This window comes from Malaclemys terrapin, chromosome 21 (genome assembly GCF_027887155.1).
Source record: "Malaclemys terrapin pileata isolate rMalTer1 chromosome 21, rMalTer1.hap1, whole genome shotgun sequence".
In the NCBI taxonomy this organism is placed as follows: Eukaryota; Metazoa; Chordata; order Testudines; family Emydidae; genus Malaclemys; species Malaclemys terrapin.
This window is the reverse complement of record NC_071525.1, coordinates 18,514,512-18,539,472: the sequence shown is the minus strand read 5'-3', so window position 1 is coordinate 18,539,472 and position 24,961 is coordinate 18,514,512. Positions and strand designations below refer to the sequence as shown.

Here is a 24,961-nt window from a genome sequence, read left to right as displayed (position 1 = left end):
TTGAAATGTGCTTCAATTTTATTTTATTTAAAATGTGTACAATCCAAGCTCACAAAAAAAACCAAAAACCATTTTGTTCCGACTGAAACAAACTCCCCTCTCTCCCCCTCGCCTTTTCATTTGCCAAAAAAAAAAAAAAATAACCAATCGTTTGGGGTCATCTCCAAATAAGTGGCCCCCCCCCATTTTTTTTCAGAATAACCAGCGACCCGAAGAATTGGTTATTGGCACAGGACTTACATGCCGTCTGTGGTCCCAATTCAGCCCCGTTGTGGCTGAAAACACCAGGTCAAAGCTGATAATAGGGAGGAGAACTCAGACATCTCCTTGTTTAGGTCAAAAGGGCAGTTGCTGTGTCTCTAAGCCCCCATGTGTCAGCTCAACATGGCTGTTACTTACCCTCAATTTCCGGTGGAAGACGTACCTTGCAGAGGTGTGAACTGCTATTAAACACAGGTGTGAACAGCTTCTGGGAGCAGACTTACTTTTGCAGTATGGCTGCACCAGCTTCGGTCCTGTTGCGTAGCTGATCTCGGGGGCCGTCCGGGCTTGATGTTTCCTGAAATTTGGCCTCTTTCTCCCCTCGCTCTGCACCGAGAACGTTATAACCGTCTGAAAATGTTCCATCAGTACGTGCGGGGGAGGGGTGGGGGGACCCTGTATCGTGGGAACCCCTGGACCAAATGACCCCAAATTTGCATCACAAACCCCATCCCGGCCTCCATTGCTAAGTGCTGGTTTTCAAGGCAGTTTCCCCCAGCATGGGGGTGTCAGGGCCATGTGTGAATATTAACAGCAGCTCATCTTCAGGGGGCTGCATCTCATGAAGTCCCCGATCCAACGACCGCCCTTGGCTCCAGCGGAGCCCCTGCGGCTTGGTGCCGCTTTCCAAGTCGATGCGAGTCTGCACCAGGTTTTCAGAGCGATGTGAAAAAATTAAGTTATTCCTTTTCACGTGGCTTTAACTGAGGGCCCCGGATCCCAAGGACCCAAACCTGCCCCCATGTGCTCTGCCCCCGGCCTTGCTCAGAGACGGCCCAATTTCAAGCCAAGCCGAGTGGGTGCGTGTTTTTCAGAGCACTTTGACTCATCAGTTCTGACAGGAAGAGGTTTCTCCGCAGGCCCGGCTGCAGGGGCGCCCTTAGCAGATCTGCTGCAGGAGGACTCGGGCTCCCAGGCCTTGGGCAGTTCTGAGCTCAGCGTCTGCAGCACTTGGTTGCAAACGGCCCCTTGAATCCAACAGCCCTTTCCTCTCTGCACGCTCACGTCCAACCCCGGGGCATCAGCCTGGCCGCACCTCATGCCAGACACCACAGTCACATCTCTGGGGCACGTGCCTCTTTGAGAGCCCTGTCGGAGCTCTAGTCCCTTTGGACATGCTACTGCCTCCGAGGGGCGACGGGTGGAGCTGATATTTGCCCAGAGCATACCGCTGGACCCCCCCATTTCTGTGCATCCCTGGCCCTCGGCGCCCGACCGGTCGAGCCGGGCTGCAGCCTCAGCCTGGTGTATGGCCAGCCAGTCTCAGCGGGCTTTTCCTGCCAAGGCAGACGATGAGTTGTTGTTTCCATTTGTGGTTTGTGTTGTCTGGGTCAGACAGAGCAGCCTGGGGTGCAGGAGGGTGTGAAGATTCAGAGATAAAGGAGTGAACTCACGGACGGGGGAGGGGAACAGACACATGGACCATTTGCTGAGCAAATACATTTCTCTCTGCTGCGTCTCTCTCCGCACTCGCTTCGCGTTCCCATTGGCCCTGCTACCCGGAGGAGGTGAGACGATGGGCAGAGACCCCCTCGGTGAGGCCTCGGTGAGGCTGAAAAGCCATTTCCATTCTAAGCCCTGCTGGAAATCACAGCCATTTTTATCACCAGGGAAAACCTGTGGGACTCCCTGCTGCTGGGTACTGGTGGGTTAACCTGTGGGACTCCCTGCCACTGGCATTATTGGGTTCAAACTGCAGGACTCCCTACCACAGCGTATTAGTGGAGTTAACCTATGGGACTCAATGCAGAGGGATATAATTATGTGAGGTCTGTGACAGACGATGAATTTCTCTGTCTTGTTTCAAATCAATCAGATGTGAAATTCCCACCTTATGATGCTTGAAATCCCTCCCTCCCAGAGCTGGGGTTAGAACCCAGGAGTCCTGACTTCCCATCCTCCTGCTTTAACCCACTACACCCCACTCTCCTCCCAGAGCAAGAGCTAGAACCCAGGAGTCCTGACTTCCTATTTTCCTGTCTAATCCACCAGACCCCTCCCAGAGCTGCAGATAGAACCCAGGAGTCCTGGCTTCCAGCCCCCCTGCTCTTACCACTAGCCCCCACTGCCCGCCTAGAGCCAGAGATAGACGCCAGGAATCCTGGCTCCCAGCCCCCTCTGCTCTAACCATTAGACCCCAACAAAAAACCAAAAACCAGTGCTGGGGAATAGAACCTAGGAGTCCTGGCTCCCAGCTACCCTCCACCCCCCTGTTCTAACCATTAGGCAATTCTGCAGAGCACAGAGGACTCCATGCTAACAAGTCATGGGAGGTGCAGTCCCAGACAGAGCCAATACCCCCAAGGACCCTGGTGCAGGGCTGGCAGCACGGCCCTGGGGCAGAGAAGCGGCTCCCTGGATTGAGGTTTCCTGTGTTACAATGAGGTGTGAAGGACCCTGCATATACTCCCCAGCTCAGGGTGCACCATTCCAAGCCCCCTCCCCCCAAGCCAGTCAGTCCCCTGCCCTAGGGCCAGACCAGAGCCGGCGCCCCCTAAGGACCCCTGTCCTATTCCCTGCTCCAGAATCTTGTGCATACTGGGTTGAGGGCCAGGATCCTGGGTTCTATTTCTGATTCTGGGAGGGGAGGGGGTAAGAGTGTGTATGTGTGTGTGGGGGGGGAACTGAGGGCAGAACTACTGGATTATGTCCCCTCTCTGTGACTCAGTTTCCTCATCTAACAATGATATTTGTGTGTGTGTGTGTGTCCCCCTGCTGCCCCCTGCTGGAGGGACGATCCCTGCTCTCTCTGTGTGTGTGTGTGTGTGTGTGTGTGTGTGTGTGTGTGTGTGTCCATGCTGGAGGGGATGAGCCCTGCTCTGTGTGTGTGTGTGTGTCCCTGCTGCCCCCTGATGGACGGGATGAGCCCTGCTCTGTGTGTGTGTGTGTGTCCCTGCTGGAGGGGATGAGTCCTGCTCTGTGTGTGTGTGTGTGTCCCTGCTGGATGGGATGAGCTCTGCTCTGTGTGTGTGTGTGTGTGTGTGTGTCCCTGCTGGAGGGGACGAGCCCTGCTCAGTGTGTGTGTGTGTGTGTGTCCCTGCTGGAGGGGATGAGCCCTGCTGTGTGTGTGAGTGTCTGTGTCCCTGCTGCCCCCTGATGGACGGGATGAGCCCTGCTCTGTGTGTGTGTGTGTGTGTGTGTGTGTGTCCCTGCTGCCCCCTGTTGGAGGGGATGAGCCCTGTTCGGTGTGTGTGTGTGTGTGTGTGTCCCTGCTGCAGGGGATGAGTCCTGCTCTGTGTGTGTGTGTGTGTGTGTGTGTCCCTGCTGCCCCCTGATGGACGGGATGAGCCCTGTTCGGTGTGTGTGTGTGTCCCTGCTGCAGGGGATGAGTCCTGCTCTGTGTGTGTGTGTGTGTGTCCCTGCTGAGAGTTGCTGTGTGATACCTGTGTGTGCTTTCGCACACCGATTGGGAGTGCCCACGGGGGGAGGCCTGGCACCAGAAATGACCCCTCCCTGTACATTGTCTGTGGGGCTGAGGGGATGGAAAACTGAAAAGTCCCACAAACTGGAGTTAGAAAGGCTGGGGGCGAGAAGCTCTGACACACACACAGCAAGACCCGTCCCCTCCAGCACGGGCAGCAGGGACACACACACACACAAACACACCGCAGGGCTCGTCCACTCCAGCAGGGGGACGGACTGACGGACACACACACAGCAGGGCTCGTCCCTTCCAGCAGGGACACACACACACACACACAGACTCTCTCTCTGTCCCTCTCCCCCCCCCCCCAGACACACACGACCGGCCCGGCTCCCTGCGCAGCCGACTCGGACCCGGACCCGCCCCCCGCCCGGCGGTCCCCCCGGACCTGGCGGCAGCCGAAGCCAGGTGAGTCGCGCCCCGCTCCCTGCCCAGGGGCCGGGCAGCCCCCATCCCCGCGGCCTCTGGGCTCCTAGCAGACAGGGTTACCCCCCCCCCGCCCCGAATCCCACGGCTGCTGGAACAATTTGTATGGGAGGGGGGTCTGAGAGCCCTCGACCCAAACTACAAACCCTGTATAATGGAACCCACTTCGAGCCAGGGGTGCTGCAGCACCTATGCCCCCCCCCCGGGAAACCGGCGCTACCCGCCTCAGACAGCTGGGGAAACTGAGGCACAGGCAAGGCAAACGTCCTGGCTCTCAGCCTGTCCCCTGCTCTACCCTCTAGACCGCACTCCCCTCTAAGCGCCAAGAGTAGAACCCAGGAGTCCTGGCTCCCAGCCCCTCCCACTTCAACCCACTAGACCCCACTCCCCTCCCATAGCCAGGGATAGAACCCAGGAGTCCTGGCTCTCAGCCCCTCCCACTTCAACCCACTAGACCCCACTCCCCTCCCATAGCCAGGGATAGAACCCAGGAGTCCTGACTCCCAGCCCCTCCCACTTCAACCCACTAGACCCCACTCCCCTCCCATAGCCAGGGATAGAACCCAGGAGTCCTGGCTCCCAGCGCAACCCCCTCGCCAACTCTAAGCCCTGGAGAATCCTTCCGCCTCAGGTGAGTGATTTTGCTTTTGCTCTGGGGAATTGGGGGGAGGGGGAGCTGGGATTTAATGGGTTAGAGCAGGGGGGCTGGGAGCCAGGACTCCAGGGGTCCTTCCACCCCTGGCTCTGGGAGGAGACTGGTGTCTAGTGGTTAGATGGGGGGCGCTGGGAGGCAGGACTCCTGGGTTCTATCCCAGCCTCCGGGGTGGCTGGGGAACAAGTGGGGTAGAGCAGGGGGCTGGGAGCCAGGACTCCTGGGAGACAAGTGGGGTCTAGTGGGTAGAGTAGAGTGGGGTGGGAGAATAGGCCGGACTCCTGGGTTCTATTCACAGCTCTGCCTCCCACTCCCCTCCCTCGCTCCCCCCCCCCCTTCTCTGTAGCTCAGACCTTGAGGATGGATGCCGTTGCTCTGACTACAGCTGTACAGAGTGTCTGGGAACATTGCAGGGGGGGAGAGAGAAGCGGGACAGGTGGACGGGTCCTGCCAGGGGGCGGTGGGAACTGGCAGGGGAGGGAAGGTACGTTCTGTTCCTGGCTGGGAGGAGGGGGGGCTTGGAGCCAGGACACCTGGGTTCTAGCCCCAGCTGTGGGAGGGGAGTGGGAGTCTAGTGGTTGGGGCGGGGGGTAGGAGCCGGGGCTCCTGGGTTCTCTCCCCAGTTCTGAGCATGGAGTGGGGTCTAGTGGCTAGAGCAGGGGGGGCTGGGGGATAGTATTTATAGAGAGGCGTAAACGCCAGAGAAGAGGAAGGAGCGACAGGCACTCCTTCAGCGAATCAGTCGCAGAGGCAGGAAGAGAACCCAGGAGTCCTGGCTCCCAGTGCCCCCCTGCTCTGATCCACAGGCAGGGCTGCCGACCAGCCCTTAGTACAAGGGTTTTCATCTCCCTGCAAGAAGCCCTGGGCTCGCTGAGTTCTGCAAAAAGCAGCAAGAAAATCCTCCTGGCGCATGTAGGTGAGTCCTGCTCGGGGTTGTTAATAATAATAATCATAATAGCAATATCGGGAGGGGGGTGGGGCAGGGGGGCTAAGAAAACAGTCCCTTATTTTTGAAATATGATGTTGGCAACCTTAAACCCACCCAGAGCCAGGGCTAGAACCCAGGAATCCTGGCTCCCAACCCCCCCTGTTCTGACCACTAGACCCCACTCCCCTCCCAGACCCAGGGAGAGAATTCAGGAGTCATAGTCCTGGCTCCCAAGCTCCCCCCACCCCGCTCTAAGCACTAGACCCCACTCCCCTTCCAGAGCTCAGGATAAAACCCAGAAGTTCAGGCTCCCAACCTCCTCCTGCTCTAACCACTAGACCCTACACCCCTCCCAGTGCTGGGAATAGAACCCAGGAGTCCCAGCTCCCAGTCTCCCCCCACCCTTTAACCACTACACCCCACTCCCCTCACAGAGCTGGGGATAGAATCCAGGCGTCCTGGCTCCCAGTCTCTCCCCCCCCCCCCAATCCCCCACCCTTTAACCACTAGACCCCACTCCCCTCTCAGGTGTGGGGATAGAAAGCAGGAGTCCTGCCTCCCAGCCCCCACCCCCAACTAATAGACCCCACTCCCCTCCCCTACCAGAGCTAGAGATGGAGTCAATTCTCCCACCCCACCTCCTCCCCCTTCTCCCATCCCAACCCCTCACTCTGCCCCCGCCTCCAGCTGGCGCAGAGGTCTGGGCCCCAGCAGCCAACGGGAGTGATGAGCAGCCATGCTCAAGCCCTAACCACCCCCCACAGGGGCAGGGGGCCTGGGGAGCTGGCTCCTTGCCCAGTGCCGAGCGACGCCAGCCCCCTGGGCCCCCTGCCGGCACAGCACCCAGCTGAGCTCTCACCCCCACGGGGCTGGGAAATTGACGCATTAGGATGGAAGCATTGGGCCCAGCTGGTTGTTTGGGAACAAAGCAGGGAGGGGGGCTTGCGGTCAATGCAACTTCGCCCATTAGCGTCACTAAGTGAGCGGGGCTTAGAGCGAGGGACGGGGGTGGGGGAGCCGTCTCTCTCTCTCTCACACATACACACACTCTCCTTCCAGCAGGGACACACACAGTGCCCACAACCATTAGTTTAGTTAGTACATGGGTAATGGTGGAGGTGGAGGTTCGGATCATCCCAGCATTCAACTGAGACTGGGACCTCAATGGTGGCCCAGTTAATGAGTCCTGGCTCCCAGCCCCCGCCAGCTCTAACCTACCAGACCCCACTCCCTTCCCAGCGTCAGGTATAGAACTCAGGAGTCCTGGCTCCCAGCCCCCAATCCTACCCCCAGGGAGAGAACCCAAGCGTAGGGCCTTTCACAACCTACACTGTCTCTTCAGCAGGGCGATGCTGCCCATCAACGCCACATCTGGGGAGGCCACACTGCGCCAGGCCATGAAGGTCACCACGGCTGTCGCCTTCGGCTTCATTTTCTTGGCCGGGGCGGCCGGGAACGGGGCAGTGCTGTGGGTCACAGGCTGGAAGCTGCGCTGGACCCCCAACACCGTGTGGTTCTTCAACCTGGCTGTGGCCGACGTGGCCTCCACCTCTCTGATCCTGGTCACCGTCCTGTACCTGGCCCTGGATCTGGACTGGCCCTTCGGCTCCGTGGCCTGCAAGTTGGCCAACTGCCTCTTCGGCTTGAGCCTCTGCAGTGGGGTCCTGCTGCTCAGCGCCATCAGCGTGGACCGGTGTGTGGTAGTGGTGGCCCCGGTCTGGTGCCGCAATCACCGCACGCCGCGGCTCAGCTGGGTGGCCTGTGCCGCTATCTGGGCCCTGTCGCTGGCCACCTTCGTGCCCAGCTCCTTCCTCTTCTCCGAGCTCTCCTTCGAGAGGAACCGGAGCTCCTGCAGCAACCTGGATGTCTTCCAAGATTGGAGGCGCCAAGAGGCCGAGATATTGACCGTGTTCATCTTCCTCTCTCAGTTCCTCCTGCCCTTGGTGGTCATCTCCGTGTCCTACTCCATCCTGGTGGTGGCCATGAGGCGAAAGAGGCTGGCCAAGTCCAGCAAGCCCCTCTTGGTGGTCACAAGAGTCATCTTCTGCTTCTTCCTCTGCTGGTCACCCTACCATGCCTTGGCCTTAGCCAGGATCTCCACGGCCCAAATGCCCAGCGCCGTCCGCCTGGTGGCCATCCCCCTCTCCAAGTGCCTGGCCATGTTCAACAGCTGCATCAACCCCCTGCTCTACGTCTTTGCTGGGAGGGAGTTCCAGGACGCCGTGCGGAGGCCACTGGTGCAGGCCTTCAAGGCAGCCTTCGAGGAGGCACCACCAACTCACGTGTGAAGGGGGAGTCACCATACTGCAGGGAACCGGCTGGGGGAGCTCTCCCCTGGCAGTCAGGGCTGGCCCCAATGCCCGTGTGGTGCTAGGTGGTGCTGTGCTTCAGGGAGTGGGCTGGGGGGCACTCTTCCCCTTATGAACCAGAGATGCTGCCTGGGACATGAACATTTTCCCATGTCACCTACCCCGGGTCCTTTCCTCTTACGCTGGGGGCAAAGACGTGGCTAGAACCAAGATCTCAAGCCCCATGTCCTGCCTTATCTCTACCAGCCTCGGGTGGGAGCTGGCCAGGAAGCACAAGTGCGCTTTGGAAGGAAATCCCCCCCATCTTGGTTCCGAAATGGAAACAAAAGAGATATATAAAGATACCAGATTGTGAAACTCGCCACAACATTTCTGAAAAAAAGAACCCCAAGGTTGGTTTGGGTGCATTGAGACAATTGATAAAATACCAATTGTTTATCATATAAAAATAGACTATTGGCCAAAACATGACTGCCCCCCGTCCCCCCCCAAAAATACAAAAACGGGGACTTGTTTGCCTTTTATGTATTACAAAAAAACCAATAGAACCCAGTTTGGACTTTCCATTTCCCCCATTCCACAACCAACCCAGGTCAGTCGCTGCTTTGGTTCCTGTCTTAGAAACAGCAAAATCATCAAATTATCCGGCAACCAAAAAAAAGGGTCGTTTTGAAATGAAACAACTCCGCTCAGTCCATTCCGTTCGGACCTGCCTCCCCCGCCAGGGAATTGTCTCTAAACAGACGCGTTCCCCAGCTTGTGTGGATTTCAATCGAGCTGCGTTTTCTGACACAGCCGCCGCCCTTTGGAAAACCTCAGCCAGCTCTCGCGGAGGGGCCAGCCTCCGCTGTGGGTACGAAGAGCCCCACGAGGGGTGACAGACCCGTCTCTACCCCCAACAGTCATGGTACTTACAGGGAGAGAAGGAAGGGATTTGTTAACCCTAACAGGCTGATCTCCAGGTGATTGTGGAGGGGACTTTCCCCTCTAAGGGGTGCAGCCCCAGGCTGGGGGACTGGCTGGCCCAGGAAATGGAACACAGACCCTTTCCCCTATGGGGGGCAGAGCCCCAGGCCGGGGGACTGGCTGGCTCAGAGGGGGGCCCCGGCTACTGCAGCACTTGTCTGGGAGGAGACAAATTCCAGGGAAAGGGTCACACAACCCTCAGCGCTTGGCCTGAGGCCCTCGACTTGCCAGCCCCAGCTCAAATCCTTTCCACAGCCCACAAGTCCCCACAGGGACACAGGATTTTCCATGACAGTCTGTCTCAGCTGCTGCAGCTGCCTTGCTCTGGAGCTGGATAAAGTTACCCCACCCCAGAGCTGGTTGCATCTCAGCACCGCGTGAGGGGTTCCTGTATAACCAGCCCATGCCCCACCCCAGAGGTGGCTGCATCTCAGCAGCAGGTGAGGGATCCCTGTATAACCAGCCTCTGCACCCCACCACACCTAAAATTGCTTCAGCACTTTAAGATCCTTTTGCTCCACCCTCCACCCCGCCCTGAGAACCACGTGGCTCTGTCCACACCACAACCACGCAGGAACGATCGAGCATTTTATTAATCATGGAGAAGAAAAAAAATAATAAAACAAGTTTTCACAAAAAAAAAAACCCATTAGCTTGAAAGTGACATTTCACTTACGGTGTGGAGGAGGGGGGACGGTGGGACTTGTGTTAAAGGGTGTGGGGGGTACAGATCCCCCTGTATTTGCTCAGTGCATGACCACCAGGGCAGCAGCGAAGGGAAGGGTCAAGCTGGGGCACAGGTGTTTGCGGGGTGAGTGTGAGGGGTCAAACGGAGACCATCCCATTTCCCCACTAGACAGCTCTGTGATGCCCCACCCCTTCCAGGTGAGGGGCACAGCCCCCGAGAACTTAGGACTGACTGCCATGGGGCTAGAACCCAGGGGAAATCCTGATCTAATTCCTGCCCAGTCACCTGAAGGGTGGGGGCTTTTCCTTACCCCCCACTGAGAGGCCATGGGGTGAACTCTGAGCAGATTTTATCCCCCCCATGACCCAGATCATGGTCATGACCCCCGCCCCCCCCAAACGTTGCCTGTAAAATCCCAGCTCAATTCTCCCAACCCAGCTCCCCATGGGGGCTGGGGAAAGGGGCTCAGACCCTTGTGAGGGTTGATGGGCACAGAGGATTTGAGAATGTCGGCTGACCTGCTGCCACACGCCCCCCCGCCCCATGTTCTAATCAGCATCTCACACCCTGGAGAGATCGCCCCAGGGGGTTTCAGGCTCCAGCGTTTGGATTTGAAAGCCCTTTGCCCCACGGCTGAGAAGCGTTTGCAGCCTCCCTGAGGCTGGCATCAGGCGGGCGCCTGCCAGCATGAACCTGCCCAGAAGTGAAACCGACAAAGGAGACCCCCCCCCCACCCCTCCAGCGTGAAACTGACCAGCGCTAAAACAGACATTAAAGAAACCTGTTTCCACAGGGAGGTTTAGTCTCTTCTCTGCTTACAACTTGCCCCGGGGGAGAGGCGGTTCAGGGTTTTGATTTTGGGGGGTGAGCACTATTTACTAACACCCCCCCCCTGAGCTATGGGGGGCTGTCTGGGAGGGAAGGGGGCCTAGGATGGCAAGGCTGAGTCTGGGGGGTGTTTAATGCTGCAGGGGAAGAGGAGAACGAGGCGGATAACAGATGGATGAAGGAAGAGGAAGGAGGAGAGCAGGGACACGGTGGCTGTGAAATAGTACAGCCCACGGACAGAGCCTTCCATAAAACCAGCTGAAAGCAGCCCCGACCCCCTCCCCCCCCCCCCATCTCCTCCTGTGCCCCTCACACTCAGATCACAGGGTGGGCAGGGACTGCTGAGAAGGGATGCAACGAGCCATCCAGAGGGAGAGGCAGCGCAGGGATGGGGGACTCAGGGAGCAACGAGCAGCCCCCCAAACTGCAGTGTTTGAGTGGGGGGGAATACTGGGGGGCCGAGTGCTGCGCCCCTGGTGAGTGACCAGGCGGGAGATGAACTGTTGAAAGGGGAAGGGCAGTGATGCCCTGGCGAGCAGGGGGCTGATTGGAATGTGGGGGACGGGTGTCTGTATTGGGCCGTCGGGCACCCCCACCCAACAGGGGTTCATACACATGCACAGAGGCTTGGGGAGGGGCCGGGGAGCGAGGGGCCGACAGTGGCTGGAGGTCAGGAGACGACAGGGCACATCCTCGGGGTCAGGCCAGCGCCAGCACTGTGGGGAGGAGAGAGAGAGAGAGAGAGGGGGTCAGATCACAGGGCCACGGCTCTCAGCCCCAGAAGCCCTCCCCCCCGTTTCTGGATGGGGGGGTTCTCCCTGCAGGCCCATCCCCCCACAACTGGAGAATCCCAGAAGCCAGATGGGGTATCCCCAAGGCACACCCCACACTTGGGTCAGAGAGGGGGAAACCCAGAAGCCCCCACCCCAACAGAGCCCTAATCATATAACGCTGCCCCATATCTGACGTGGGAGAGGGGGTCAAGACAGAGCCCGATCAGAGGGGAGCAGGGAACTCATTCAGACATGGGGGGGCTGCTGATTGCCCCGGGGGGAGAAGAGGACATCTGGAATCTCCCCTTTGAACCCCAACACCATTTGGATGTCTCCCTGCTCCATAAAGGAGCCCCCTGCTACGGTCACCCCACCGCACACAGCAGAGAAGGGGTCTTTGACCAAGACACCCCCCAAACCCCACGCTCCCAGCAGGTCTGAGTCCTCCCACAGCTGGGGAGGATTGGTGACAGGAGGTAATGATTAGAGACCTCGCCTAGCACCCCCCACACCACACAGGGCCCCACGAGGCTAGATCGGTCGGGCAGGGCCCAGCGACACCCTGCGCCCTCCAAGAGGGAGGGCCCCAGGGGGCGGAGTGTGCAACCCGACCCCAGCCCCTCCCCATACCGGTCAGGGCCTCCTGTGCGAAGTATTTGACGTCAACGTCCTGGTCCTGCGTGAGCTTCTCCAGCACGGGCTTCACCTCATTCTGAAGGGTGCTGCGGGGTGCAGTGGGGCAGTTAGAGGGACCCACAGAGCAAGAGACATGGGGGGCAGAGCAGACTGGAACCCTGGCCCGGGAATTCCCCCCCTCCCCCCCCCCATCACAGCTGCTCAGGTGGAGGCGAATGGGAGCTGAGAGTCCTGCCTCCCCACCCCGGTGCCCCCACCATCCCCACTAGCAGATCCCAACCTCTCCTCCCCCATCCAACCCTGCCCAGTGCCAGGGCCCCTGGCCCGGCCTGTCCCCGCCCCTTGGCTGTACCTGTTGTCCAGGATTGGTCCTATTTTCTGCAGGGACTTGGCCACATTGAAGCGGACGTTGGCTACGGCATCGCCCGCCATGCGCAGCACAGTGGGCAGCATGTGTTTGGTGGTGATCTCCTGCCCGCACACCTCCGAAAGCACCTGGGGGACAGGGGGACAGCGTTATGCCAGCGCTGAATCTGTGCCGATCACGCAAAACAGGAGCTGAACCCAGGAGTCCTGGCTCCCAGCAGTAACCCCTAGACCCCATTTCCCTCCCAGAGCTGGGAAGAGAACCCAGGAGTCCTGGCTCCCAGCCCCCCCGGTCTAACCCCTAGACCCCCCCACCCCAGGCGTCTGGGCTCCCCCTGCCCCCAGAGGGGCACTCACATTGATGCAGAAGAGCGTGGTCATGCGGTGCAGGTAGTTGGGGTCGTTCGACATGGCCAGCACTTTGGGGATGATGGTGGCATGGGCCCAGTCTTTGCCGAATTTTTCCACCAGTTTCTTCAGGTTGCTGGTGGCTGCCTCCCGGATGGCGTAGACTGGGAAGGGAGGAGAAAACGCATCACCGGGGGTGGCCGGGGCTCTGGGCCAATCCTGGCTGCTGGCTACCAACAGCGGCACGCTAACCCCGATCCCTCCACCCTGAGATCTGGGCTAGGAAGAGTCACCCTCTGGATTTTGAGTCTTCAGGGGTTACAATTCACACTGCCCCCACCAGCCCACGTTCACCAGGTGCCCTGTTTATTCCCCATTTTCGGCAGCCGCCCCACAAAACACTGAGGAAAACACAATATTTGGCGAGGTTTCCCTCTATGTTTTTGGGAATTCTCATTTAAAACACTGGCACCTTCTGCTTCAGCTTTCCCTGCCGCACAAGAGCTACTGACTGTCCATAATAATCCCCATCAGATACCATTAGAAATCCCCACCAGCCCCAGGGCTCAGGGTTTCTCGTGGCCAAGAAGTGGCTGTTCTTCTTAAACAAGAGCTGGGATTTTTGCATGATCCAAGTCCAGAAGTGCGGAATTAGATCGCCGCATAGCGCAGGCTATTCCATTTCCTCCAGCTCCCCCCGGGTTGAGTCCTTCAACTTGTGTGTGGCTAAGAGCATCTTCCAGAGAGGCCTCCAGTCTGGACCTGGGCCTTACTTCTCACAGGAATTTTTCTGGTGGGGACAAGGTGGTTCCCCTCTGGGAAGAACCTGAGAAAGCCAGACTGAGCCACCCCCAGGAAGCAGAGCAGGCTCTGGGGGGAGTGGAGTCCCGAGACAGGGCCCACACGGACCAGGAAGAGATGACCTGCAGGAGCCGCTGGCGAAGGGAAGCAGCGGGAGAACGCTGCTGGGGAAGACGCAAGGCGAGAGACGCTGGGCCAGGCAAAGCAGCAGAGGATTTCAGTGGAGCCCGAGAGGGGCTGAACTATTAATTTGGGCACCTGTGTTGGGCTCTAAGCAGGACCTTTTGCTATCTCGGAAGGGGAGTGAAGGGACAGGCAGAGACCCGAGCCACCGACTCCCCAGAGATGGAGTTGGGAGAAGACCCCAGCCAGGACTGGAAACAGCCACCGAAGGGGGACGCGTAGGGTACAAGAGGCAAAGTCTTTTGCAATGCCATGTCCAGACACAAGGGGTGCCCTAGAGCTGAGGATGCCCCACCATTTTCACCCCAAGCGGAATCTCACACGCAGGCCTAGGATGCTCCATTTCTAGCCCTCTGTCCCACCCACTGCCCTGCAGCTGAGGGGAATTCTCACCTCCCCCACCCCCCACATAACCCCTTTCAGGAGTGGTTTCCCCCTGCAGAGCCCCCCCATCCCCCTCCAGAGCAGTGGCAGAGTGAAACGGACTGCGTCTTGCTCCCCCCAGAGCATCGACCTGAGATACACAGCTGAAGAGCCTAGTCAACTGCAAAGCTGTCCTGAAACTGACCAGACTCTTGTTAATTGGATTTCCCTGGGGGAAGTGACCTAGATCTTGTCAGTGTCATGTGGCTGCGACAGCTAGGATCAAGTGGATGGGGCTATAAAACCCCAAGCAGAGGATCTGGGAGCCCTTATAAGTCAATAGACCAAAAGGGCAATTAATCAGTGACGGTTAATTTGTTTGTATTCGAGTAGGATGCACAGCCTCTGTAGTGCCAGGCGCTGCTCAGACACCGCCAGAGACCGCTCTGGCCCTGAAGAGCGCAGTCTAAACGAACAAAGGAAGGGGTCAGAGACTTGATTTCTAAGCACACCCACAACTTGCTGGAGGTTACACCCCAGTCCGTGGCATAGCCAGGAACAGAGCCCAGGAATCCGGACACCCAGCCCTCTGCGTGAGTCTCAAGACCAGCCTTTGCCTTCTAGGACCTTAGAGCCCATCTCCCACGATGCACCATTGCTCGGTCAGAGTTATGGAGTTCCACCCTGCAGCGGTGAAGTCCCCACTCAAACCAAGGGCCCTGAAGCCAGCACTGGCCACGGAGGGAGCCCTGGGAGGGCAGGTCCCCTGAGCGACACTCACCATGATCCACCAGCCAAGCCATGCACAGGGAATTCAGCTTCTCGTCAAAGAACTCCACCCCCTGGAAAAGGAAGACACTGTTAGTCCTGGAACTTTGTGCCAGACCCGGGACCTTGTGGGAGAGACAGGGCCCCTGGAAAACAGGCACTGTTCTTATTTCACAGATGTGATGCTCCTGGTGGAGAGAACCCAGGAGTCCTGTCTCCCAGGCCCCCTGCTCTAACCCACTAGACCCCACTCCCCTCCCAGAGCTGGGGAGAGAACCCAGGAGTCCTAACTCCTAGCAACCCCAGGTCCGATGAATTGAGCTCCCTACACAACAGTGCCCCCAGCACCACCCAGGGCATCGGGGCTAGCTCTGACTGCCAGGGGAGAGCCCCCACCCCAGCCCGCCCCCTAGTGCTATGCTGGGGCACCGGGGCCAGTCCTGACCAAGTGGGAAGCCTGAACCCTCTCATTCAAATCCTGACCAGGCGTTTCCCTGTTTAGCAAGAGACACCACCAGCCGGGCCTGATCCTTCCAGGCCTTTGATCCCGAAGCCCCCACGGTCCCCATGGCCTCCTTACCAGCTGCCCAGCCAGCAGGGGCATGTACTCGATGATGGCCAGCCTGACACGCCACTTGGCATCCTCGGCCAGCTCCACGATGGCCGGCAGCAGCGACTGCGACAGCTGTCGGATGCCAATCACCTCATTGACGCAGTCCAGGTTCGAGATGATGTTGAGCCGAACCTCAGGGCACTAGGGAGAGGGGTAGAGCTCAGAGCAAAGGCTTTCCACACAAGATGGAACCCAGGAGTCCTGGCTCCCAGCTCCCCATGCTCTAATCACTAAACCCCACTGACATCTCTTCCCAAAGAGAAAAATCGATACCAACAAGACAGGAGCACAGCACAGTGGCCCCGAAATGCAGCCACCTCTGGGGTGGGGCGCTCACCTCATCCTTGAGCTGGGCCAGGAAGAGCGGCAGCAGGTGCTCAATGGTGTTGTCCTTGCCCAGGATGGGTGACAGCCCCATGATGACGGAGGCCAGAGCCGACTTGACGTGCTGATTGGCGTCTGACACCAGCTCCTGCTCGGGGAGAAAAGGGGGGGGGGTGGGGGGTTAATGTAGACGGGCTGACGCCAGCCTGATGGCACTGAACTGCTAGGGCTGCCCCCCAAAACCCCCTGTACTCCCCCTTAAGCCTCCCATGCCTCCTCCACCCCCAAAACCTCCCACCCCATCCACTACCCTTCACACTCCTGTCCTTGGTGGCACCCCTGACCCCTCCCCCCCACCATCCCCTTACGCCCCTGCCCCCCAGGCCTTCTACATCCCTCTCCCCATGCTCCCCTGCCCTTCCACTGCATCCTGTGCCCCCCATTCTCACATCTTCCTCCCCCCGACACCATGCTTACCCCTATCCCATTGTGCCCCTATGCTCCCCTGCCACCCATCCACTTTCCCCCGTGGGGGGGATGCCAGCAGCAAGGAGATCAGGCCGAGCCGCCCCCACCCCCGTACCTTGATGCAGGGCAGTATCTGTGTCATGATGACGTTCTCACGGCAGTCGGCCGAGAGGTTCTCGCAGAACTCTGGGGAGGGCAGATGGTGAACAGGGTGAGGGGTTAACGAGGGGGAAGCAGCTCCCATGGGGGCGCTGGCAGCTGCTTCAGGAGCTCAGCGCAGGGCACAGGGGACGGGAGTTCAGACATGCAGCAAGCGACCTGACCCGCCCCCCCTTTTCTCTCTCCCCAAATCTATTTATTCCCTCCCAAATCTCCCCCCAGCAGGGGAAAGGGCCAGGATCATACCCACCATCCATTCCCCTCCCCATAAGACTCCCCCACCCCTCCCCCCCACAAGGGGCCAGGATCAGCCGAGATCAATACCCCACACTCGGCAGGGCAGGACCACCCCCTCTTGTCTATCCAGTCCATGAGACCGGCATGACCATCCCAGCTCCAGCCAATTACCCAGGGCTCCGGCCACGGGGTTCCCAGCCAGTCCCTGGGGGAGACTATATCCCACACTCTCAGCCTCACCCACAACCCCCATCCATCCTCCTACCCAAAAGTTCCTCCCCACAATAACCCCCTCTGGCCGTAGAGATTGTTCTGGTCCTTCCAGAGGGCGATCCCAACCTCCCACATGGACAGAGGGGGCACCAAGGCTGACCTTTGACTTTGTGGGAGGCAGCAGCCCGCACCTCGGCCTCGCAGTCCTTCATGAGGTTCTGGAAAGCCGGCACCAGGTCGGTCTTGGTGATTTCAGGCCCGACGGCTTTCTGGAGCTGTGGGGGGAAGGGCAGTGGGTCAGCAGGGGATCTACATGTCAGAGCGTTCCAGGGATCCAGGCCCCAGACAGATGGGGAGTCACCAGATCAACAACAGCCCGTCAATTTCAGCACAGGGGAAATTGACAAGCATCGACACTGTGCACAGATCTCAATCCCCACCGGCAGTCCCAGCCCTGGGCTCCCCGCTCCCCCAAAGCTCTACCAGTGCCCCTCACTCCCGACCCACAGCCCCCTGCTAGCCCACGCAACATTAGGTCACCACAGATCACTGGAGCGAGGAGGGAAGCAGCGCTCACCTCTGTGAACTTATCAGCCACCATGTACCGGACCCGCCATGATTTGTCCTCGGCCGCTTGCCGTAGTGTGGGCATCACCAAGGTCTCCAGGTCCTCCTGGGGCAGGAGCTGAGCGATATTGACGCAAGCCTCCACGGCTAGCAAGCGCACCGAGTCCTGCGGGCGAGAGGCAGGGATGGGTTAACGCCAGATCCCACTCCCTCCCAGAGCCAGGACGACGACCCAGGAGACCTGGGCCCCAGTCCCCCTGCTCTAACCACTAGGCCCCACTCCCCTCCCTGAGCCAGGGAGAGAACCCAGGAGTCCTGGCTCCCAGCTCCCTCCCCTGCGCGGCTCTCACCTGCTCGTCGGAGGCCAGGTTGGAGAACATGGGGATAATCTCGCCCTTCACATGCTCCAGCTCCAGGACCTTTGCGAACTCGCCCAGCTTGGAGGCTGCCGCCCGCCTCACCATGGGGGTGTCGTCAGAGCACAGGTTCCGGAAGTACCTGCCGGGGACGGGGGAGTGAGACGCCTGTAACAGCTCCTCCCTGGCACGGCGGGTTAGCCCCAGGGGCCCATCTAGCCCAGTATTTCACCCCCTCCCGATCAGCCCCAGGGGCTCATCTACCTTGATATCCCGCCCCGGATCAAACCAGTCAAAGGAGGGTGAATCTCAACTGCCTCCAATCGGAGTGGAGGGATTGTGTGTGTGTTGGAGACTGATCCCATTTATGAAGGGGACTATGAGAGATAACAGGGACTTGTCCCATTGACCCGGGTCCCTTCCAGCCCTGTGATCCACCCACGGGGGGGTCCCACTGACCCAGGGGCTCTCCCCCAGCCCCGCATTCAGCCCTGCGAGGGTCTCCCCCAGCCGCACGATCGGCCCCATAGGGGCTTCACTCACTGCCGGAGCTCTGCCTTGACCGAGCTGGACACGCGAGGGTAGCAGACGCTGAAGAGGCCACAGGCCGAGGTGCGGGAGGTGAACCAGTCACCCCCCGCCAGGCGCTTCACCAGGGGCACGAAGTGTCCCTCCAGGTCGGAGGGCGAGTGCTCGTGGGAGATGGCACGCAGCGACTCCACCGCCTTGTCTCGGACCACCGTCTCCTCCACCGTCGCCAGGCTCTCCAGGGGAGGCTGTGGGGGGCAGCGAGATCAGGGATGGACTGATTCCACCCCGGCTTGGAGTGGGGCGAGAACCCAGGAGTCCTGGCTCCCACCTGCCCCCCCTCTAACCCACAACACCCCACTCCCCTCCCAGAGCTGGGGAGAGAACCCAGGCGTCCTGACTCCAAGCTCCCCCCACCCCCACTCTAACCCACTAGACCTCATTGCCCTCCCAGAGCTGGGGATAGAACCCAGGTGTCCTGACCCCCCCAGTGCCCGTATGATGAGGCTCCATGCCCTAGGTGGCAGGGGTCTGACCTACCAGTAAGCAGTGCACATATTCGGGTCCCCCAACGAGAGCGGTGAAGGTCCCCAGCTGTTCAGCCAGAGCCAGCAGCACCTCGTCCTCATCGTAAATCGTGTCTGCAAGAGAAGCGGCGGGTGAGCAGGGAGAGGACGAGGCGGCGGACGCCTTCGAAAGCCAGACGCGTGGGTTCAGAAGGGCATCGAGAGCCGCTAGTTGACTGCACACAGGGCGCTGTCTCCCTGACTCACCTGGACACAGGGTTTCAGCAGAAGCATTCCAGAGCCCGCTCCTGCCCTGAAGGGGGGTGGAAAGCCTACAGCCCTCGCTCCAGCCCTGCAAAGCCCCTGCCCCCACACACACCAACAGCCCTGCCCTCCGCCACCAGTGCTGGCTGTTGCTATCCACCATTTAAAAAACACAGCCATCGGAGGTAGTTTACCCAAGGTCAAAGTGGGGGTAGAACCCAGGAGTCCTGACTCCCAGAGCCCCCTGCTCTAACCACTAGCCCGACTGCCCTCCCAGATCCAGGGAGAGAAGCCAGGAGTCCTGGAGGCCAGTTTGGAGCCCTCTGGTTACCTGTGAGGAAAGGCAGGAGCTCGCTGCGGGTCCTCTCCACGCCGAGGGCCAAGGCGATGGTGGAGAGTTTCTTGATGCTGTTGAGACGTAGCTGTGTGGAGAGGAGAGCGGGTGAGAACCAGGCGACCGGTGCAGACAGGGGAGGGGGACGCTGGGCGAAAACCTAGGTCAGACCCTGGTGATCTGAATCCCCAGTGAAATCGAGGCTTCCCACTTGGCGATTTAAAGCAAGGCAATTTGCAATGCAGGCTTTCCACTGGGTGATTTCAATTGCCTCGCTTTAAATCATGGTTTAAATCGCCAGGTGGGAAGCCTCGATTTCAATCATCAAGTTTAATCAACTTTTCCATTTGGACTGCAGTGATGTTCTAAAAAAAGGTGCATTTGCCCTGGCTGATGGGACCATTAAAAAACGTCAATTACAGCTAAATGGAGCCGTCAGCCTAGACTTGGTGTATCTTTTTGCTGCTTAGGAGGGGACATTAACTATATACGTTGATTTAAGCAATTCTAGAGCACAGTATTTTCACATGCTTATTAATGACACTTGTAATACGTTAGAAAAAGTGACTGATCTGTGGCTCCTTCACTAGCTAATTCACTTCTTTCTCGTGATTTATGTGGAGCTGCATTAGGACGGCGAGTGGAATTTAATTACACACACAAAACAGCATGTACAATTTATTTGTACTAAATAATCTCTCACGCAGAAGAGCAAGTCCTCGGCTCCCCACCGGAGCAAGTCCTTAATACAGTAGATGACCCACTGAGGCATATTTACAGAGCTTAACCGCAGAAGTTAGATGTTTCCCCCGATTCTTTCGTTATATAGAAAAGCAGCCTCTCAGTCAAAGTTTGCGACAGACGCACAGATTCAGCATTTGTGTTTTATTTAAAAGTTTTAAGAGACTCCTTAGTTCAGGCCTGAACATATTAAACGTATAAAACTCATTTCATTTAAGCAAGTTTATTTGAAAAAAAATTATTCTAATTTAAACAAAATAAAAACACATCACTCTTTATCAACCCTGTAGCCACATGAGCATCGCTGCTGGGACAAGAATTGATTTCAACTCTTGATCTCTGACTGCGGCTACCTCAGACCTCCCTCCTGAGGGAAACTTTTTTGATATTGGCCCCTGCCCTGCTGGGAACAGCACTGATGACATGCAAGAGACGGTCAAAGGGCAGCAATTTTACACTTCTGGACACACATTTCTTCTTGTGTCCCTTTGCTTCCCTTATCAATTCTCTACAGTTCCCCTTTCTTCCACTGCTATATATTTTCTTTGTTTTATTATTTTTTATAGCTGCCTTCACTTTCCTTCTAAATCACATCGGGTTTTTGTTTTGTTTTTTTAAACCAATATGGCTCTCTTCCTTGATTGGGGCTTTTCAGGCATCCAGTGGGGTTCATAAACAATGCTTATTATCAGTCACATTTCCTAATTCAATTCCCCCTCCTCCCCCCAGTTGATTTGGCTCAACTGTTTTTGGCTTTGTGAAACTGGCCCTTTTAAAGCACCAAATAAAATCTCTCACTGGTCTGGCTTCACTGGTCTGTTTGTACATTATAAATGTGATAAAATCATGATCACTTGCACCTAAGTTACCACTAGTTTTTAGGTCTCTAATATAGAATTCCCCCACGTTGGATGCAACCCTTTTTGAGTTAGGAAACTTATAAATTCCAAGGATGTTTTAGTACTGGCACCCTGAGCGCTCCAGCATACGTCAATCAAATTGAAGCCCCTCAGGATCTCACACTTTTTTCCCCTGCACATTATAGATCTGTCCTCCTGTTCCCCAGTGTGGTCTATAGTAAACCCCAACTAATATAGCACCTTGTGCTTCCTCTGTTAGGACATTTATCCATAAGCATTCAAGATCATTTTCTTCCGAGTTATCAGTGATTCAGAAACAGGTGATGCCATTTTGACAGTGCCCCTCCCCTCCTGCCCACTCGATCCTTCCTAAATAGTTTATAACAGGGGTTTTCAACCTTTTTTCATTTGTAGACCCCTAAAAATTTTCAAATGGCAGTACGGACTCCTTCGGAAATCTTAGACATGGTCTGCGGACCCCCAGGGATCTGTGGACCACAGGCTGAAAACCACTGGTTTATGACCAATGATATTAACATTCCAGTTGTGCAAATCATCCCGCCGGGATACAATAATACCACCTCGATTGAGCTTTTGCTCATAAACAAGTAATTCCAATTCCTTTGGTTTGTAACCCAGCTGCCTAGCATTGCAGTAAAGGCAAGTCAAGAATTTCTTCTGTTCCCGCCCTTCCATTCCTTGATTAATTTTGTTCTCAACATCTCAATTCTGTGCTCAGGGCTTGTATCTTCCCTCTTTTTAGCCTCCCCTTTCGTTACTAGTTTAACACCCTCCTGACTAATCCAGGCAATCCCTGAGAAAGTTGGTCCCCCTTCCAAGCTACACAGCTGCCACTCCTCATAGAAGTTGGGCCAATGTTCACATTCAGAAGGGAACAGAACCCAGGAGTCGTGTGATCTAATGCACTAGACTCCGCTCCCCTTCCAGAGCCAGGGAGAGAACCCAGAAATCCTGGCTCTCAGCCCTCCCTCTGCTCCAACCCCTAAATCACATTCCCCCCACACATGCGGCCCAGAGCCCCTCCCCCTCACAAGATCTACTCCCACACCCCTTCCGCTGTCTCACCACTGGGGCATCCTGTCTGGCCAGTCCTACTCTGCCTGATATACCCACCCTGGGAGCCACACCCCAGAGATAGCCAGGTAGAAAAGGCCCTGTCATAGAACAGACACCCGACCCCCAGTACATCCCCACAGGTATGTGATTAGAGCAGGGGTGGGCAAACTACGACCCAGGAGCAGCATCCAGCCCTCCAGACGTTTTAATTTGGTCCTCGAGCTCCGGCCAGGGAGCGGGGTCCAGGGCTTGCCCCAGTCTGCAAGGCTCCCGGAAGCAGCGGCATGTCCCCCTTCCGGCTCCTAAACGTAGGGGCAGCCAGGGGGATCCACATGCTGCCCCTGGCCCAAGCGCCGTCCCCAAGGCTCCCATTGGCCGGGAACCATGGCCAATGGGAGCTGAAGGGACAGTGCCTGCAAACAGGACAATGTGCAGAGCTGCCTGGCCATGCTTCCGAATAAGAGCTGTTAGAGGCAAGCGCCGCCAGGAGCCTGCACCCCTGATCCTCTCCTATGTCCCAACCCCTTGCCCCAGCCCTGATCCCCCCTCCCGCCCTCCGAACCCCTCGGTCCCAGCCCGGAGCACCCTCCTGCACCCTCAATCCCCATTCCCAGCCGGAGCCCACACGCCCCCCGGCACCCCAACCCCCTGACCCAGTCCAGAGGCCGCCCCCACACCCTGAACTCCTCATTTCTGGCCCCACCCCAGAGTCCACACCCCAGCCAGAGCCCTCACCCCATGCTGTACCTCAACCCCCAATTTCTTGAGCATTCATGGCCCACCATACAATTTCCATACCAAGGTGTGGCCCTCGGGCCAAAAAGTTTGCCCACCCCTGGCTTAGAGCCCTGTGACAGTCCTAAAATGCCATATGTTGATCAAATTACCCCCCCAGCCCCCCTCACCCCACAGACAACTCCCTCACCTCTGCTCCCATATCCTCCGTCCCCCACCACCCTCATCCTTAGCCTGAGCTCATGAGCTACCGGAGCACCCCCTGAACCAAGCCCGAGCCCCCTCTCCCCCAAAAAGGAAGAGATCAGAGGATTGTGCCCTCTCTCCATATATAACATGATTATATGGCAGGAACTTTTCCAGCCAATCACACAGCTGCTTCCTAGGCTAATCCCAGTATTGGTCCCCTGGGGGGCATGCCCCCACCACACCACAGCCTTTCCCAGCCACTTGCATGCAGCAGCTCATTAAGGGGAGCCCCGAGATTGGTTTGTACAAGCTTTGGCCAGCATTAGTCATGGAGGAGGCTAGTAAGGACCAACCACAAGGTACTCATGACAAGGAAGCCCTAGGAATGGCTGTGGTAAATCAAGTTTCAGAGTAACAGCCGTGTTAGTCTGTATCCGCAAAAAGAAGAACAGGAGTACTTGTGGCACCTTAGAGACTAACAAATTTATTAGAGCATAAGCTTTCGTGGACTACAGCCTACTTCCGAAGAAGTGGGCTGTAGTCCACGAAAGCTTATGCTCTAATAAATTTGTTAGTCTCTAAGGTGCCACAAGTACTCCTGTTCTTCTTTTTGTGGTAAATCACACTCTCTTGGGGTGTGCCAAGGCCAGCCACATTCATCATCTCCTAGGGGACGCCCAGGATTGGCTGCCACAGGTCACTTCCAGATCTACCACAGGCCAGTGGCAGGGATTGGCTCCCACAGACGCAATCCCCAAGACAGAAACTTCCCCCAGCCAATCACAGAGAGAGGTTAAGGATTGGCTCTCACAGGCCCCACACCCCCACTCTATATAACACAGGGGAGCCCCCTTTGGCCAATCCCCCATGGAGCCCCCGCTCAGTGGTATATCAGGGTATAGCCTGCAAAATACGCTTTTAAGAGCTTCTCTGATTGGCTCCCCGACTCCCCAGTATACAATGTCCCCCCCCCCCACCTCCCCCAAATCTGGCCAATCAGCAACCTCTTGTCATCCACCTCACCCTTGGGGGATAAGGCATGGCCTGAGATTGGCTATAGGGGATATACCTGGGAAGGAGCCAGCCAGGCACCCCCTCACACCACAGCCCAGGTCACGTGAGCCAAACCCCGTGACTGGCTCTACGGGCACCCCACAGCCAATCAGGGGTCATTGATCCCAGGGAGAAGAGAGACCCCACTGGAATGAATGGGGGAGACGTTCAGCCAATCAGCGGCTATATCTCCTCTGCCCCACAGGGGTGGTTGGGGGGAGGGGGGGGGCAGAGAACCCCGCACACACATTGGCCCCCAGACTCCCATTCAGCCCAATGTGGCGCTCCCATCCAATCAGGCGTCTCCTCTCACGCCCGCAGCGCGGCTTTGGGGATGAGAGGCGGCCTGTGATTGGACGCCGGACCCCGGGCTCCGTTCGCCGTGCGGATCCCCGCAGCCCAGCCTCCCCAGCCCCGGCCAGCACCTGGACGTCCTCGTTGCGCAGCTCGTCGATCAGCACCGCGATAGGGTAGAGCGAGTCATCTCCATCGGCGGCCGCCATTTTAGCTCCCAGCTCCGGCACTAAGGAAAACGCGGGGTGGCCTCGGCCGCTTTGCAGGGGCGGCTCCGCGCTCATTGGCTGGCGGCGACTATAGTCCCGCCTACTGTCGCAGTTCATTGGCTGATTTGGCACTAGCCTCGCCCTTCCTGTCACGCCATTGGCTGGCACCCGAATCTGTACTGGAATCCCATTGGTTGAGAGTTTAACCAATCCTCTGAATTATTATTGGCTAATATCACGCCTTCCTCCCGCCCATTTTCTATAGTCATTGGTTCTCGGTGCACTCGCCCCGCCTCCTCCATAACGCCATTGGCTAATTCGCCGACCTAATCCCACCTTTATTAATAGCCAATTAGATGAATAATACCCGGGACTGCCTTCTCTCCAATCCCATTGGATACTGTGTCACTCTCAATCCAGCCTCCTTCTTAATCCTATTGGATAAAAACCCTTAAACCCGCCTCCCCCCTCAGACTATTGGCTTCGATCTCCATTCCTCTTGCCCAATCTCCCA

General features: G+C 57.5%; 2 protein-coding genes across 2 annotated transcripts; one reads left to right on the top strand and one right to left on the bottom strand.

Annotated features, from left to right (window-relative positions):
- Positions 1 to 7,040: 7,040 nt before the first annotated feature.
- Positions 7,041 to 8,004, top strand: LOC128826864 (chemerin-like receptor 1). The gene has a single exon (XM_054010377.1). The coding sequence runs from the start codon at positions 7,041 to 7,043 to the stop codon at positions 7,977 to 7,979; it is 939 nt and encodes a 312-aa protein (XP_053866352.1). The 3' UTR covers positions 7,980 to 8,004.
- A 1,537-nt stretch (positions 8,005 to 9,541) lies between these two features.
- PPP2R1A (protein phosphatase 2 scaffold subunit Aalpha) lies at positions 9,542 to 24,483 on the bottom strand. The gene is made up of 15 exons (XM_054010607.1): positions 24,370 to 24,483; positions 19,287 to 19,377; positions 18,726 to 18,826; positions 18,201 to 18,433; positions 17,652 to 17,799; positions 17,312 to 17,467; positions 16,895 to 17,009; positions 16,241 to 16,311; positions 15,671 to 15,805; positions 15,301 to 15,474; positions 14,734 to 14,794; positions 12,615 to 12,769; positions 12,244 to 12,386; positions 11,886 to 11,977; positions 9,542 to 11,198 (listed from the first exon to the last, which is right to left on the bottom strand). Exons 1-15 carry the CDS (start codon positions 24,445 to 24,447, stop codon positions 11,182 to 11,184), a joined length of 1,770 nt encoding a protein of 589 aa, XP_053866582.1. The 5' UTR covers positions 24,448 to 24,483; the 3' UTR covers positions 9,542 to 11,181.
- Between the last annotated feature and the right edge of the window lie 478 nt (positions 24,484 to 24,961).